The 19,251-nt window shown below is 33.7% G+C and overlaps 1 protein-coding gene across 1 annotated transcript in view; it reads left to right on the forward strand.

Moving 5' to 3' along the window:
- Nucleotides 1-3,097: 3,097 nt before the first annotated feature.
- LOC110461094 (CAS1 domain-containing protein 1-like) overlaps nucleotides 3,098-19,251 on the forward strand; it is a 38,044-nt gene continuing 21,890 nt past the window's right edge. Inside the window, exons 1-10 of the mRNA XM_021514381.1 lie at nucleotides 3,098-3,240; nucleotides 8,068-8,164; nucleotides 9,206-9,392; nucleotides 11,744-11,854; nucleotides 13,055-13,106; nucleotides 16,087-16,170; nucleotides 16,656-16,746; nucleotides 17,477-17,585; nucleotides 17,810-17,934; nucleotides 18,455-18,525. Coding sequence (XP_021370056.1) covers nucleotides 3,108-3,240; nucleotides 8,068-8,164; nucleotides 9,206-9,392; nucleotides 11,744-11,854; nucleotides 13,055-13,106; nucleotides 16,087-16,170; nucleotides 16,656-16,746; nucleotides 17,477-17,585; nucleotides 17,810-17,934; nucleotides 18,455-18,525 — 1,060 coding nt within the window. The 5' untranslated portion in view covers nucleotides 3,098-3,107. The remainder of the gene's footprint in view (nucleotides 3,241-8,067; nucleotides 8,165-9,205; nucleotides 9,393-11,743; nucleotides 11,855-13,054; nucleotides 13,107-16,086; nucleotides 16,171-16,655; nucleotides 16,747-17,476; nucleotides 17,586-17,809; nucleotides 17,935-18,454; nucleotides 18,526-19,251) is intronic.

Here is a 19,251-nt window from a genome sequence, read left to right on the forward strand (position 1 = left end):
ACAGGTATTAAACATGTACTACTACATACATGTATTACACATGAATATACTATCACAGACAGGTATTGCACATGTATTTACTACCACAGACAGATCATACACATGCATTTACTATCACAGACAGGTATTACACATGTATATACTATCACAGACAGGTAATACACATGTAATTACTACTATAGACAGTTATTACACATGCATATATTATCACAGACAGGTATTACACATGTATATACTATCACAGACAGGTATTACACATGTAATTACTACTACAGACATGCTGTAAGTGTTACCATGTATCTGGCTTGTGTGAAATGCCTTTTAGGTCACAAAATACAATTGTATCTCTACAAAATATATCTTATAAGTGATCAATATCTCAAAGACTTTAAAGAACATGCACCTGATGATGAAATATCACTTATCTGTATACATATGTATCAAATAATGAAATATTACTTCTTGTCTGTAATAGTATAAGTAAATACAAGTTTATAACCAGTTTGAAACAATGAATTAATGTTCCTTACATTACAGTATATTGATAGAACATAGAATTACAAATACATAAGTATGTTCTTTAATGTCTGTGATAGTTAAAACAATTTTATCTGAAACAATATAATTAAAGATACATAGCCTGTCTGTGATAATAAATACAGGTGTATGACCAGTCTGAAACAGTAAATAAAAAAAAATGTCCCCATGTCTATCTATATGTTATACTCCACAGAGACCAAAATGGCTTTAATGCGGTCTGTGATAAGCAGCCGAAACAATTAATAAATGTTCCTAATATGTTTAATGTCAATTACCTGTCTGTGAATTTGTACGGGTAATATTACAATTTTATCAAATTTCTTTAAAAACATTTAGAGGAAATCCGTGAAGAAAATCAAGATAAAACATTTTAATGAATAAATTGTAAGTAATACATGCAGTAGGATCGTTTTCCTTCAGTTATGAAATACATAGGAACATCCATTTCTCCACCACTTACCCCCCATCTACTTTATAAAGCTTAACCTTTTAAAATAATGTTAATACCGCTATAACCAGACCTATTTGGTGGCATTAAACTCCTACTTTCACTTTCACATACTTCATTTCCGGTTAAGAGATACGTACGAAACTAAGGCTTTCGATTTAATGCTTTACCGAGCGCTGTGGAGGAGGGTTTATTATCTCAAATTCAAATCTCGTTCTTTATAAGATATCTTATAACCGAATTATATAAGATATCTCATTTAATTTTGTTTATAAGATATCTTATATATTATATAAGATATCTTCTAAAAGATATAAGATATCTCATTTAATTTTCTTTATAAGATATCTTATATCTTTTATGAGATATCTTATATAATATATAAGATATCTTATATCTTTTATGAGATATCTTATAAAGAAAGGTATATAAGATATCTCATTTATTATATAAGATATCTTATAAAGTATATAAGATATCTCATAAAGTATATAAGATATCTAATATAATTAAATAAGATATCTTATATAATTTGGTTAAGTACTGGATCAACATTGCTCCATGCATAAATGACAACTTGGCTTGCCATAATTGAGACATATTGGGGGGATCCCCGTACGTCGTAATGTCCATTATCACTGGCCATGTGAGGACGCAATCCTCTCCTGTAATCCCCGCCGAATTTCGATCGACGTTTTGGAGCCTTTATGCTAAAAATGTATTTAAGCAGCGTCATATAAATTGGACACTCTGATCACTTGCAAATAATCGATCCGTTCTGTGCGGAACTCAGACTTGTGAAGGATTGCATTCAAGTTTCGTAAAATCATATATCCAACAGAAGTAGGGACTTAAAGACACATGTATATATGCATGTACATTGATGGCCAATAAATATACCTGTAGTTGTGCATTATACAATGTTTTGCTCACAATGACACATGTATTTGAACGTTCACGATATGATGTACGTTTCAGCATATATCCTAGATGACGTGTTTATATGGTATAGATTAACACTAGATTGACAAAAAATGACTGCTTGATTTTTGTATAATTCGTTTTTTGTTTGTTGGAGGCAGGTGTTGGGGATCCCGGAGTTGGGGTGGTTATGGATTACCACGTATTGATCTAAATCTCTAACATCTTACCTATACATGTACGTCCTTATATATATAAAATATATATAATTGATTCTCTGGCCCGTGATTGAATCCACAAGCCTGCGGCACGTTACGACATTATGTACCAGCTGTCAGGACATTTCATATCTATTGATGTATGTCAGTCTGTAATATGTACACATGTTGGCTATCTATTACAATCCATTTTAAAATGTTCTTTGTTAATGCACGGAATTAGATTAGAGTTATCTAAGTCCGTGGTAAATGTTATAGGGGATCCACAAAACTAGTAGGGAACTTATTTTTTTTTACGGCTAGATACCTTTAAAATAAGTAAGTCATTATAACGAGACACTAATTAGCTCGTTATATAATTATTTAGATGTCCTCAATCAGTCACCATACAGTTATAGGCTCCTTTATCTAAATTCATTGGTTCCAGGCACGGAATTAAGTTGGGCCATGGATCTACTATGCACTAATTATAAAACTAAAAAAAAAAATCAAGAGAAACGCAGTGTAACTATAAAGTATGCGCAGAAATAGTTTAAATTTATCTATTTAAACTATTTCTGCGCATACTTCATAGTTACACTGCGTTCATTTTCATTTCACGTTTCAGTGAAAGCAAATATATCGTAAGGCGGCCTACATGTAATTCTAGTTCTACCATATTGAGACCACCTTCACTGAACTAATTGAAGATTTTGTCATGAAGTTGGGTTTATGCAGCACATATGCATTTCTAATTCGGTTTTTAAAATACGTCAAAAGTAACGTCAGTTCTTTCTAAAATATAGATGTTACATTATTTTGATTAATAAATCTTGCGGATTTTCATGGAGGCGTCGTAATTCTTCGAATGCCAACCTATATCTAACGTATTTGCCCTTGGAGAACCTCACAAAAGTATAATCGTCTCGGATACGCTTGAAGGACACTACACAAGCACTACAAACGTTTCAGTGACGCTGCCATTCGGCGTAGAAACGAGCATGGCGGACAACCGCAGTAGTTCGACGACGCCTGAAATAACTTATTATTTGAACATCGAGAATGCAAAAATTCTTGCGTTTACAATGGTCATGGGATTCGTTATGTATCATAGTGTTATACACATGAAATATGGTAAGTTTATTTCTGTCGAAAATGTCCATTTTTGTAATGTTTCTGACTCAGTCGTCTGACAGAATATGACGGACAAGTGTAAATATAGAATGTTTGTGTTTGTTAATTTCTACGGTGAAGACATGTGCTTCTAGTTCTGCTTCAGCGTTGTCAATACCACAAATTTACAAATGCACAAATGCCAACTATTGCACAATGATGAATTGCTTGGTAAAAAAAAAAATCATCTACGTGATTTGCAAACAGATTGATCATTCCCGGAAACGGGTTCGTGTCTGACAGTTGTCGTCCAGGAGGTGTCAGGTCGTTTCGGCAACAAGACGAAAGTCGTTTCGGGACATTTTCCTATCGTTTCAGGTCATGTCAAATGTCGTTTCTGGACATCTCTCTGAATTCTGATGAATAACGGTTAATGTACAGCGGTTTACCTTGCCTCATGTTTGTCTTTTAATAGCATACGTGTACACGGGTACAGACGTAAATCCGGTAGTAACTAAGTAAGGAGGCAGGACCCGGATCAGTACCCAAATCGGATCCCTGTTTGCAAAAATACTTTTAAATCATTAAATGTGTCAACAAATAAGTTGTAACAATGATGTAGATTTCGAATATATAGTCATGTACTATTTTTTGTCAACAGATGATTAGTTTAGTTGAAATAGCACCAGAAAACGTAATTTAAACTCAAAAGTCGGTGTTTTGTTTATATTTAAAAAAAAAAGTGCGACAATGCATTCTGTTTTGGACTAGAAATCTAAAGGAATATATTCACCCTATAGAAATGCTTGTTTTCATATTAATACTAAAGGTCATCATCAAATGTTAATATGCTGACCAAAAAAATGTATTTGAAGTGTAAAATACTGAAAATTAAATTCAAACCTTGATCCGATTCGGGTCCTGACATTCGCAAAAATAGGAAACGCTGATTGGTGACTTAAGCTTCAGAGCGTTCTATAAATATCTGAAGTGAGCCCTGGGTGCCAATTTTGTTGGTAACAACATCAATCAATATTCTTCCTTTGATACAACAACAAATAAATATAATTCCTCCTCAGAATTTTCAATGAATGAATAAATTGATGGTTTGGTGATCTGAGTTGGGTACTGTCACCTTAGGTCATTTCGGCACCTAGATGTTTGGGTACTTGTATCTTTCCTTACATAAATAAAGAGCACTTGGATTAACATTTCAACCCGGAGCTTTGTTTGTGTTTTGTAATACAGTAATGGTGATAAAATTCAGCTTTTTTTTGTCCTTACAATTAATTAAGTAACAAATTGTCCTATTAACTTCTTTAGTACTGAAACTATGTCGTACAGAAACTTTCAGAATTTGTCAAATACCGGGAACTTTTCAGTTCGCCATCACAAGGGGATTCCCATAAAAAGTAGTTCCGGCTAGTAGGTAAATACAAATTCCGTATTGCACATGTGCAATACAGACCGTTGTATTTCATGGTCTGAAAATTGCTTGTATTACTGTAACAAGATTAAACAGGTATGTGATAAAACACAATATTGTGTACATATTAAAAAATTAAAGGTGTTGTTCATAAGTTATTGCAGATGCATTGAAATGATCATGACTCCATCCAACGGATAAGAAAATAAAAGAGACCATTAAGATCAAACGTACGTATGTATAAACGTAGGACCAGTTATTGAAGATCTTATAATTATAATGACAGGCCCAAATTATAATGCATCTGGGATCTATTTTTATTTACCAATAACACAGGGAAATGAGGCTTGATACTTTGGGAAAATATCACACACACATTTTTTTTTTTTGATATTTCGGGAAAATAGATTCGATTTTTGCATTAAGGTAATTTTAGGAAAATGCAGCAGAAATTCCAGGAGAAGCCAGAAGAGTTGTATACAATAACCCCAAAATCACCTTGCAAAATCATTGCTAGGGTCATGATATTTTGCCAGGTATAAAACTTGGATAAAGGACTTTAATATTTGCTCCAATAATGACCATGACCTTCACTCAATGTCACATTCAAATATGTAAAACCTTTAAATGACTTCTTCTCAAGTTCCAAATTTAAACCACCTTAGGTCATGATCTACCTTTGAGAGTGTTTTTGATTTCTCCAAATGAGCTTTGAATCAAATCATATACTACTGAAAATGTGTTTGAACTCTTCCAATTCAAAAGTTGGATTAGTTCATTATGAAATTCCAGGGGTGAATGAGTTAAGTTTTTACAGGACAGGAGTATAGTATTTGACACATGTCTTGACTCAAAAAATCAGTGAATTCTATTTGACTCCTGAAATTGCTTAACCCTTTCACCCCTATGTAACTTGAGTAGACTCTACCATGCATTGATATGGATGAGTCCATTATGGTCTACAGTGGTGAAAGGGTTAATGTCAAGGTTCAACTGATCAGGTCTTGCAGTAGATAGTTGTGATAAGGGCTATCATGTTGTTAAAAGGCATGACTTTAATTGACCTTTATCAGATTTAGAATTTACAAATGTATCATAGACAATAGATCCATGAATTAAAGATGTTCTAGATAGAAAATTACACTTGATAATTAACCAATTCACCCCTAAAGTCACATTTGAACCTTCCCAAATCAAAGACAGGGCAAGTCCAGTTTAAATATGTAGGGGTGAATGCACGTGGTTGATAACATCAAATTAATAAAAATTGTATAATCATAAAGGAAAAGGATAAGTAAACAGACTACTGTTTTCCTCACTACTATACTTTGTGGGCGGATTGGTCGAGTGGTTAACACTCCGGCCTTCCAAGCAGGCGGCCAGGGTTCGATCCCCGAAGTCGCCATACGCATGGAATATTAGAGAAAGGGTTTTTCTCCTGCCCACACAACTCCAACAACCCAGGTGGAGTATAAAATGGTCTGGGGTGGGTGTTGCGGTATGTGTGCTGTAGCATTCAAGTGAGGTGGCACTATAAATGATACCGTTGGAAGCACGGTCCCACTACAAACAGAACACAATACATCTCCAGCACACACACAGGCATACACACATAGGAGATATTAGCCAGGTGGCTTAGGACTAGTAATAAGCGCCTGATAAGGCAGCTCCTGCGAATTCCTCAATATTGTATTGATTAATATATATATGCTAATTGTATTGACTGTATAAAATTGTATATGTATGTACTGTTAAGCGCTTTAGAGTGGATTATGTTAGCTAGATAGGGTGCTATATCAAATGTTGTATATTTATTTATTTTATTTTTATTTATACTTATTGAATAACACACATCGTAGGCAATAACTTCAACTACTTTATTAGACCTATATTGCATTTGGTCTATGAAATAAATTATTCCATTATTCATTGTAGACTAAGTGATTTTCATAGGGATTGTCTATGGGTCTACCGTTAAGTTTGAACACTGCTTAAATTAAAAGCCACCTGGTTTAATTTAATTACGTTAAACAATTTTAATGGCTTCTCAAGTTCCTGACAGCCGAGCTAGGTTGATGATACATAATATGACCATTAGGTAGCTGGGACAGAAGGAACAAAGACTTTCAAAGTTGTCTTTGATCAGTTAAATACATTGATGTTATATATACCTTTAAATGAGGTCAGGTGACAGTCATAGCCTCTTGTTATAAAAAGGCTCACAAGTAATCAAGTTCAAGTAAATGTTATTTAAAAGTCGGTACATGGTTGAACAAGGCAACATAAGCCTATGGAAGGCTTTTACAACCGATTATTTACTATTTATTTTATTACTAAGCTTTGAGCTAATATGAGTGTTGAGATTTGAAGTTCAAGGCTACTGGCAACTGTCTAGATTCATAGACGAATAATAATAGTATACAACATTTGATATAGCGCCCTATCTAGCTAGATTAAGCCACTCTATAGTGCTTTACAGTACATAGATATACAATTTATACAACTAGCATATACATTAATCATTACAATTTCGAGGAATTCGCAGGAGCTGCGCCTTATCAGGCGCTTACTACTACTCCTATGCCACCTGGCTTATATCTCCCTTTATGTGTATATGTGTGTGCCGGAGATGTAATGTGTTCTGTTTGTAGTGGGACCATGCTTGCAACGCATACAGTATCAATTATAGTGCCACCTCACTTGAATGCTGCACAGATACCGCAACTCGACCATTATCCGCCCATATATACCATTGTACCCGACAAAAGCTTCAATAGGCATTGTTTGGCAGGTTATTTGGTCTGGATCGCGGAGCACCCCCTGACTTTCAACCCCATAATCTGCCATCACATATTAAAATCAGCTAAAACTGTACAAATTTTCCAGAGTTAAGTATCTGTAAATTTCATCAATAAATAAAAGGTCAATATTTACACAATTAAATTACTCGGACGCACTGTACTGAACAGGAACACATTTTAGGTAAGGATGACAACCAGATTAATGTGCGAGTCCTAAAAGTATATGGAAGATATAACCTTTTTTTTTTTTTTTTTTTTTTAATGTTCTGCCTAAGGAAAGCAGCCTGTGTTTGGCTGTGAAACATGCAAAATAATTCATGGAGTATTTCTTTACTGCTTAACAATCACTGGTGACTAGAAAATTCTGAATTTCCTCAGACTTGGGTATAATGTAACTGAAATTTGTTGAATATAACTTGACCAATCTGAATTTTTACTGTAATTCATTTTAAATTTGTTACCAGTGGCTATTAATGGCTATACAAAACTATTAGTGCAATATTTTACTCCAAAGTTTGATTGCCTCAAAGCCAGGGGTATACCTGGTTCAAACCACAAAGAAATTTCAATAAATACTTCATATTAATAATAAATAAAAACGACTTTGCTGTGTGTTTATAGGTAACGACTCCTGTAAGTGGTTGCTGAGCGATGGCCGCTTCCCCGGATACAATACGTGGCAACCATACGGTTGTATGATGCACAAGTACAACAACTTGTAAGTATAAATAATTATGCATGCACTTTTCCTTGTATGTAATTTTCCATGTGTTATCAACATTTATTGGAGAGCATACAGTGTACTTGCCAACGGAGGCTATTTAGGAGCTCGAGGGAGAATTCCAATTTTGGACCCTAAAATTTTGTATTTTCAATCAGTGAATTTGCTAAACAATTCCCTGATTCTAAGATCTATTGATTTCATCTGAGAGAACAAAACAAAATATGTCACTTTCAAGAATTATTTTGTTTGTAGGGGGTGTATACACACGTTTTACTTATGTTTTAATTTTGAGAATGCAGAATCTCCCCCATGGAAATTTCATTAAATTGGCAAGTATGGGAGAGCCCTGTTTATTTTGAATAATTATTTGGATGATACAAAATTCTTACTGTAAATGTTGAAATGTCGATGTCTACTTTATTGCACATATTACACAGGAGTGCTTGATTAGTTTTTCTTTGTGGGTCAATTTTCAATATTAAAAATGTCATTCATTAACTGCAATCTCGGCAGTTCTGAACGAATGAGTATCTTATAACTATGCAACTATGTCAGCACAATTTCTTAACCTGATAATAACTTTTGGAACTAAAGTTTTGTTTTCTGCCAGCTAACTTTACAAATTTTGAAATGGATGTAAAAGTCCCTAGATAACTAAACAGATACCTAGTACCTACTAAATTTGATGCCAATTTTATGGTTCATAGCTTGTGTGGTTAATTTATGTAAGTAGGAAAATGCCTGAGATGTCAGTTTGTACAATATGATTATTAAGATTAAATGTGTATGCTAAAAACTTCTGCTATTTCTCACCAAAATTTTGGCATTATATTTTATACAGGGGTTGAAGAAAATATATAAAAATAAAAAAAATAAAAAATCATCTTAAAATATATTTGTGGTAATTAAGTGGCATTTGGAACAAGGAGGCATTATAATAACATCTCTCTCTGTGTAATTAAATGAGTGAATTTTATAAAAAAAAAAGAAAGAAGATATACCACTTTGTTCAATGACGTCATATTTCCATTTCAGAGATGCCAGGATGTGTATGCATTATATATCCTACTGGGGAGGTCACAATCACATAACGTTTCTGGGCGACTCTCGAATCCGACAGCTGTACTTTGAATTCATCAACCTGTTGAGTCCCACACCAGTCAAGTCCTACAAGACACACTCCGATCTACACTTCCGGGATAACAAAATACACGCCACTGTGGTAAGTTTGACAATGGAAACGTTCATGAGATAAATCTCTCCCTAGAGCTGGATTGTTGGAATATGTGCTTGATTTTATCTCGACCATCACATGTTTCTCAGCTTCAAAGTAGAAACTTCAAAATTTACATGATATATTGCAAGTAAATAAGAAAATTTCATTTGCAAGAATAATAGATGACTTAATCACAGTGAACACATAGCATATACTGTTGTTTGATCAAATTAGCTAAGAACTTATTTCGGTTAAATTTTGATGTGTTTTAAGGTAATTACATTTCTACATATTTGCATTTGGGAATTTACAATTTATACTGCATATTTGTAAATGACTTGAATTTTCTAGACAGTATTCATTTGATTATTAAAAAATAATCTGCAAAAAATAAATACAATCAAAGTTGCCAGTGATAGACTAGTAGCAATTATTACTCTATTAGATTCATATTTTTGAGCCCTAGTTTTTCATTTTCTTTGAAACCGTTGAAGCCATATAGTTATACTGGTGTTTAGTCTGTCAGAATGAGACCAAATTTGTCAGCTGGTGATATACACATTACATTGAAAATACATGTTATGCAACTGTGTCATGTATGTAATATGATTGACATTTTAATGTATATAAATTAACTAAGTTAAACTAAGTTAAACAAATATTGGTATTTGATTATGTACAGGTTTATTTGTTTTCGGAACATTTGCAAATTCTCAGAGAGTAAGATATTTCATGGACTTTATGTTAGTTTATATTGATCAATCTACAATAAGTTCAAGTCCTTTTCCATTGTATTATATAAAATGTACGGCTCTCACCATGCTAAATTTCCGTATTTCCAAAAATACCATGATTCCCATCAAATTCAAAATTCTACGAGTATATGCATAAGACTTTAGGGCTAGAAAATAAGGGTAGTCTGATAGTCTGAGACTAGTGAAATCTGCAGCAGGACTAAAGTTCTAAAATCCACTAGCCTGATGGACTAGCCAAAACTTGATACTACTATCATATTGAAAGATGACTTGGGACTCATGTAGATGTATCACAGAGAATGGCTTCTGTCAGAATAAGTTTGCAATATGTGTGTTGTCAGTAAACATACTTAACTGGAGGATCTATAATAAATCACATGTACATTTACTGTAGGATTTCCTGTGGCACCCGATGGTAAACATCTCCAAGTACGCAGTGTATAAGAGCTGGATGATCTATAATAAATCACATGTACATTTACTGTAGGATCTCCTGTGGCACCCGATGGTGAACATCTCCGTGTACGTAGTGTATCAGAACTGGAGGATCTATAATAAATCACATGTACATTTACTGTAGGATCTCCTGTGGCACCCGATGGTGAACATCTCCGTGTACGTAGTGTATCAGAACTGGAGGATCTATAATAAATCACATGTACATTTACTGTAGGATTTCCTGTGGCACCCAATGGTGATCACATGTACATTTACTGTAGGATTTCCTGTGGCACCCGAGGGTGAACATCTCCATGTATGTAATGTATAAGAACTGTATGATCTATAATAAATCACATGTGCATTTACTGTAGGATTTCCTGTGGCACCCAATGGTGATCACATGTACATTTACTGTAGGATTTCCTGTGGCACCCGAGGGTGAACATCTCCATGTATGTAATGTATAAGAACTGTATGATCTATAATAAATCACATGTACATTTACCGTAGGATTTCCTGTGGCACCCAATGGTGAATATCTCTAAGGACTTAGTGTTTAAGAACTGTAGGATCTATAATAAATCACCTGTACATTTACTGTAGGATTTCCTGTGGAACCCGATGGTGAACATCTCCATGTACGTAGTGTATAAGAACTGGGTTATCTATAATAAATCACATTTACATTTACTGTAGGATTTCCTGTGGCACCCGAGGGTGAACATCTCCATGTATGTAATGTATAAGAACTGTATGATCTATAATAAATCACATGTGCATTTACTGTAGGATTTCCTGTGGCACCCAATGGTGAATAGCTCTAAGTACTTAGTGTTTAAGAACTGTAGGATCTATAATAAATCACCTGTACATTTACTGTAGGATTTCCTGTGGAACCCGATGGTGAACATCTCCATGTACGTAGTGTATAAGGACTGGGTTATCTATAATAAATCACATGTACATTTACTGTAGAATTTCCTGTGGCACCCGATGGTGAACATCTCCAAGTATGCAGTGTATAAGAACTGGGTTATCTATAATAAATCACATGTACATTTACTGTAGGATTTCCTGTGGCACCCAATGGTGAATATCTCTAAGTACTTAGTGTTTAAGAACTGTAGGATCTATAATAAATCACCTGTACATTTACTGTAGGATTTCCTGTGGCACCCGATGGTGAACATCTCCATGTACGTAGTGTATAAGAACTGGATGATGCAGGACATGAAGGACCGACCCAACCTGGTCATCACTGGCAGTGGCACGGTCAGTATAGTCAGCCACTGGACATTATATACACCCCTAGCTGTATTCCTCTTTTCTCCCCATGAGAGGAAGAGCCCATACCTTTTGGTGCATTTTTGCAGCAAAAACAGAAATCTAAGACAATTTTGAAATCATTTGCTTAAAATTTTGTATTTTTTTCATAAATATTTATTCATGCCTATCATACCAGGGGTGTAAAAATGTTTTTCAGTATGCTAACCCAGTGCAGCTAGTAGACACTAATAATCCACTATAGCCTGAAATAAAATTCTGCTAGCCCGACAAATACAAAATGGATCAAGCAGCCAAAGTAGAAATATAAAAAAAATTCAAGTCACATAAATTTCTTTACATATTGTAATATTATGCTTAGTGTAATATATGCCTGAAGACAAGTCAGAGAAATGATGTTTTGTTTTAAGTTAAGACATCTAGACATCTAGCATAGATATTTTGTTATGTTTACATCATATTCCATTTATCATGTGTTATAATAATGTTCATCTTTAATTCACTCATGAATACATAATTCTTTAAAAAAAAATCAAAAAAGAATCACAGTACTCAGTAAAGAGTATGTATCACTACATGCTATTTATTATTGTGCCTTATTCAGAAACAAAGTTATTTGTAGTATTTAAACTTGGGTTTATGTTGTTTTGCATCCATTTAGCTAATTTGCTTATGTCAGAGACAAAAATTGAAACACATTTGTTTTTGAGATGGGAGACAAAATTAGGGAGGGGGCTTAATTGCAGGCAGCCACCCTGTTCCCAGGACATTTACCAAAGTGGGGAGGGGGCTTATTTTGAAGACAATTTTGAAATCATTTGCTTAACATTTTGTAATTTTTTCATAAATATACATAGTGTAATATTAATATATGCCTGAGGACAAGTTAGTGAAATGATGATCAACATGGCTTCCTGTCTGTGGTACCATGTGATCCGTCATAACATCCACTATCCCAAATCTGCATATTTCTCACTCTAGCACTTCGGAACTCCTTTTGGCAGCTTTCAAGTTTATAATAACAATTCTGCTGTAACATGCATTTCATATTGTGTCAGTATGTTTGCAAATTCATATCTTCATACTGATCTAGTGAACCTGAAGTTTTAATAGCACATCACCGGGTTACAAAAAAATCAGAATAAAAATTTTGCCATTTACAATATTTGTACTGTGTATCGTTTACAGTGGTGTATCAAACAGTTCAATGGAAGTGAGGATGCCAAGAACAACTTTGCAGGTATTTACAAAGCTATCAATATTGATCATTGTACATAAACATTTCTTAAAGAAAACCCCCAGGTATTTACAAAGCTATCAATATTGATCATTGTACATGGACATTTCTTAAAGAAAAACCCCAGGTATTTACAAAGCTATCAATATTGATCATTGTACATGGACATTTCTTAAAGAAAAACCCCAGGTATTTACAAAGCTATCAATATTGATCATTGTACATAAACATTTCTTAAAGAAAAACCCCAGGTATTTACAAAGCTATCAATATTGATCATTGTACATAAACATTTCTTAAAGAAAAACCCCAGGTATTTACAAAGCTATCAATATTGATCATTGTACATAAACATTTCTTAAAGAAAAACCCCAGGTATTTACAAAGCTATCAATATTGATCATTGTACATAAACATTTCTTAAAGAAAAACCCCAGGTATTTACAAAGCTATCAATATTGATCATTGTACATAAACATTTCTTAAAGAAAAACCCCAGGTATTTACAAAGCTATCAATATTGATCATTGTACATAAACATTTCTTAAAGAAAAACCCCAGGTATTTACAAAGCTATCAATATTGATCATTGTACATAAACATTTCTTAAAGAAAAACCCCAGGTATTTACAAAGCTATCAATATTGATCATTGTACATAAACATTTCTTAAAGAAAAACCCCAGGTATTTACAAAGCTATCAATATTGATCATTGTACATAAACATTTCTTAAAGAAAAACCCCAGGTATTTACAAAGCTATCAATATTGATCATTGTACATAAACATTTCTTAAAGAAAAACCCCAGGTATTTACAAAGCTATCAATATTGATCATTGTACATAAACATTTCTTAAAGAAAAACCCCAGGTATTTACAAAGCTATCAATATTGATCATTGTACATAAACATTTCTTAAAGAAAAACCCCAGGTATTTACAAAGCTATCAATATTGATCATTGTACATAAACATTTCTTAAAGAAAAACCCCAGGTATTTACAAAGCTATCAATATTGATCATTGTACATAAACATTTCTTAAAGAAAAACCCCAGGTATTTACAAAGCTATCAATATTGATCATTGTACATAAACATTTCTTAAAGAAAAACCCCAGGTATTTACAAAGCTATCAATATTGATCATTGTACATAAACATTTCTTAAAGAAAAACCCCAGGTATTTACAAAGCTATCAATATTGATCATTGTACATAAACATTTCTTAAAGAAAAACCCCAGGTATTTACAAAGCTATCAATATTGATCATTGTACATAAACATTTCTTAAAGAAAAACCCCAGGTATTTACAAAGCTATCAATATTGATCATTGTACATAAACATTTCTTAAAGAAAAACCCCAGGTATTTACAAAGCTATCAATATTGATCATTGTACATAAACATTTCTTAAAGAAAAACCCCAGGTATTTACAAAGCTATCAATATTGATCATTGTACATAAACATTTCTTAAAGAAAAACCCCAGGTATTTACAAAGCTATCAATATTGATCATTGTACATAAACATTTCTTAAAGAAAAACCCCAGGTATTTACAAAGCTATCAATATTGATCATTGTACATAAACATTTCTTAAAGAAAAACCCCAGGTATTTACAAAGCTATCAATATTGATCATTGTACATAAACATTTCTTAAAGAAAAACCCCAGGTATTTACAAAGCTATCAATATTGATCATTGTACATAAACATTTCTTAAAGAAAAACCCCAGGTATTTACAAAGCTATCAATATTGATCATTGTACATAAACATTTCTTAAAGAAAAACCCCAGGTATTTACAAAGCTATCAATATTGATCATTGTACATAAACATTTCTTAAAGAAAAACCCCAGGTATTTACAAAGCTATCAATATTGATCATTGTACATAAACATTTCTTAAAGAAAAACCCCAGGTATTTACAAAGCTATCAATATTGATCATTGTACATAAACATTTCTTAAAGAAAAACCCCAGGTATTTACAAAGCTATCAATATTGATCATTGTACATAAACATTTCTTAAAGAAAAACCCCAGGTATTTACAAAGCTATCAATATTGATCATTGTACATAAACATTTCTTAAAGAAAAACCCCAGGTATTTACAAAGCTATCAATATTGATCATTGTACATAAACATTTCTTAAAGAAAAACCCCAGGTATTTACAAAGCTATCAATATTGATCATTGTCGTAAACATTTCTTAAAGAAAAACCCAAGGGATTTACAAAGCTATCAATATTGATCATTGTACATAGACATTTCTTAAAGAAAACCCCCAGGGATTTACAAAGCTATCAATATTGATCATTGTACATGAACATTTCTTAAAGAAAAACCCCAGGTATTTACAAAGCTATCAATATCGATCATTGTACATAACTATTTCTTAAAGAAAAACCAGGTATTTACAAAGCTATCAATATTGATCATTGTACATAAATATTTCTTAAAGAAAAAACCCAGGTATTTACAAAGCTATCAATATTGATCATTGTGCATAAATATTTCTTAAAGAAAAAACCCAGGTTTTTACAAAGCTATCAATATTGATCATTGTACATAACTATTTCTTAAAGAAAAAACCCAGGTATTGGGTACATTTGTGTAAATATTTTGCATTTTCTGCCATAAACTTTATATCGGTATTTGATGGTAGGTTCTAAATGATGTATCAACCCTATCGTTTTTATTTCAAGACAGTCACATGTTGAGTAGTGTTGCGATTGCATTGGGAGATTTGCTGCAGTTATTTAACTCATTCACCCCTGAAATTTCATAATGAACTATTCTAACCTTTGAATTTGAAGAGTTCAAATGTGTCTTCAGGGGTGAATGGGTTAAAAACGAAAGGAAGGGGAGACTACTGTTAATATGAAAAACAACAATGCAGTCGGATAGGGATCCTTATTGCAACACAGCTGCTAGCTACCACAACCTTAGATGATTTGTGTTATGTTTTATTGTAGTGAATCTGACGATGGTCATCCCACTGATGAAGAAGATGAAGCAGGCAGGAGAAGGCAAGACCAACATCATCTGGATGTTACAGGGTATTTTATTTATAATTTGTCTGTGAGTGAACGTTTTTGCCGGTGTTAAAAGTAGCCAGCTATTCATCAAGTTTGAAACAGTCATTTTTTCAGAATACAGATAGGTTTAATGTTATAACATGTGAACATCCAACCGGCTAATTTTTTCAGGTCAACAACCTTTTTCAGAACTTAGTGAGACTACTCTTTGCTGTGAAAATATATTGTTTAGCTGCTTATGAGTGAGATAATATTTTTAATCATGTGTAATTACAAAATTATGTTCTAGACTGGACTCTAAGTTTATATGGGATCAGAATTGTCAAATCCATTTTATTTTGATATTTAAATGTAAGATATTGTACGTCTGGGCCAGTCCCTTATAGATAGCTTCTCGACATTCAATTTCAGGCTAAAAGTTTGTCAGTGAAGTTGGACAAAATAATAAAGTTGTTGGATTAAAAACAAAATCTTCAGAAATGCATTAGAACGTTTCTGTATTTCAGACCCTGTTGACGAGTCGAAACTCTACGGCAACAGAAGCTCCATAACCAACCAGCAGATAGATATGTACAACAGGGTAGCACTTGACCATCTGTGAGTACACCTGTATTCGTTTGAGGTTTTAGTCCCTCCGAACGGCAATGGTAAATGATTAAAAGTCTATCATATATACATATGGGGAGGTTGGAAATTATCCTCAAAGTGTAGAATTTTGATAAAAACTAAGGCTATGTAAAGGTTCTGATTCAAATTTTACATCAGAAGTAGAATTTCTATATAGTCGTTGCCTACACAGCAATTGACTTCTTGTTCTACCACCGTCACCTGGCAATTTGAATAGAATATGACATCTTTAAGTTTATGCAAGTGCTCACTTCTTGATAATATATACATAAACTAAGGCCGTATTTGGAAAGAGCAGGAAAGTATGGTACAGGGATATATTGTATGTATATCTCAAATTTAAAGAACCTTCATGGCAAACCTGTGGAATGTTTTGTGAGTTGATGTCAGTTGTCAATGGCCAGATCGTCATTGTCAGTCAACCAATGTTTAGAAGAGCTTTCAATTGTAACTTTATGATTGTGGCACTGAATGCTCCCACTTGGAACACAGGAGTTTTATATTTTACGTGAAACACCATTGAAAATACTACTTTGTAGAGGGATTAGAAAAGATACAGATGTCACAGTGAAGGCAGCAGTTTTGTTGAGATATTGTTGTATATGGTAGTTTCACAATCAAAATCTTATAAGGGAATGAGTTTGGTATGGCAATGGAATCTTTTGTTCACACAACAAATTTGATATCTGCTTTTGTTTAGGGATGATGAAAGTGTGGCGAAGGTGTGGAGTTCGTCTCGTTTGGTTGCCCAGGGGATTAGGGATAGGTCTGAGGATGGCCTCCACATGACAAAGCCTGCACTAGACCTGGTAAGTGTACATGTGTCATAAACTCGTCAAAACCCACCCTTGATCTGGTATTAAGGATGAAAAGACAAAGAGTAAAGGGAAAAATATGTAATTTCTGGTGAAAAATTGGGAAAATGGGGTGATAAATTTCAGAATGCATGATAGTGGCAAGAACATATTTTTACCAAAATTATTGTGTTCTTCATCTCACAACACTAACAACCTTTTGATTTCCCCCCTGAAAGGACGCCCAGATGTTGATGAACATGTATTGTAACGACAATATGAACCATGTGGACGGTACCTGTTGTCGCAGCCCTGAAGTAGCCACCACACTCCAGATCATTGTGGCCTCTTTCTTCCTTGTCTGGTGAGTATTGACACTGTGGTTCCTGTCGAAATTACCTGGATTCCCAATAACCCTTAAAAAGGGGAGGCTAAACATGGAGATTTGCTATTCCAGTTTCTGATCAAAGTTTAAAATTGCTTTGAATCAAGACATGGCAGCGGAAGATGCCAGCACACTTGCCTGTGTTACATGATGCCAGCACACTTGCCTGTGTTACATGATGCCATGATAGGAGAATTGACCACTGAAATCATGTCTAGGTTTCTTCCCACATGTGGGCAACATAAAATGTTTAATAGGAACTCCTGACATGTTTATCAAATGCTTCAAGAGGGAGAAAGCCTGTAAGATGTCCATAGTTATTTTAGAAATTCCTATTTGATGCAATGTTTGCAAACTGTTAAGACATTTCATTATTCTTTTTTCTCATTTTTAACATTTAAAGATCAGTTAACTTTAACATTATGATCTTGCTGTTTGACAGTCTACATCAGGTTTGTTAGGGTTGCTGTATTGATGTCCTTATGTTTGTCTTTTTCAGTATGGTTTCTGCCTTTGCCCTGATGGTGTACAGGAAGAGGCTCCGGCGTATCAGTGTCAAGGCTCGGGCAGGTACTGTTCGCTCTGAGCTAAGAACTGGAAATGTAAAAAGCAGTGTATATATTGGTAGAACTTATCGTGGGCTATTTTGAGAAAATTATGTAATGGGGCGGAGTTCAGGTTCGGGGTGAAGCTGTCAATGTGACTTCATACACATTTTATACAAATATTAGACCAATCACAAGTTATTATCTGTTGTTTTGCCTCCTTGCTTTACTCCCCTTCCCAGCTGGCCAATATTAATGTATTCTAGTCCTTGTTAATATAAGTCTTGTCAATTCAATCTTTTTTCATCCCAGCTAAATCGGACATATTGGGACTACTGAAACCATTCTGAATAGCGACAGGGAAATGTGGTCTACAAAACACTAGCATGGCCCTTCTCTTTTAGTCTTCTGATAATTTTTTTTTTTTTTTTATTTGTTTATTTTCAAAGTATTTTTCACATTACAATAACATCTACATTTCATTATACATAATGATTTCCACTTTCACACATACTTTCATACTAATTAATATTGCTCTTTTTATAAGTGGTATTATTATTTTTTGCAATGTTATATTAGAAAGGAAGGAAAATCAGATAAGAGAAACAAGAAAACAAAGCAAAGTGGAAATAAAGACAGGTAAATGGACAGACAGAAAGACAGACAGACGGAAAGATAGACAGACAAGAGTAGAAGTTCCAATAACAATTTGTTTTAAGGAAAACATGTACCGGTACTATTATGAAATTCA

This window comes from Mizuhopecten yessoensis, unplaced genomic scaffold (genome assembly GCF_002113885.1).
Source record: "Mizuhopecten yessoensis strain PY_sf001 unplaced genomic scaffold, ASM211388v2 scaffold10565, whole genome shotgun sequence".
NCBI lineage: Eukaryota > Metazoa > Mollusca > Bivalvia > Pectinida > Pectinidae > Mizuhopecten > Mizuhopecten yessoensis.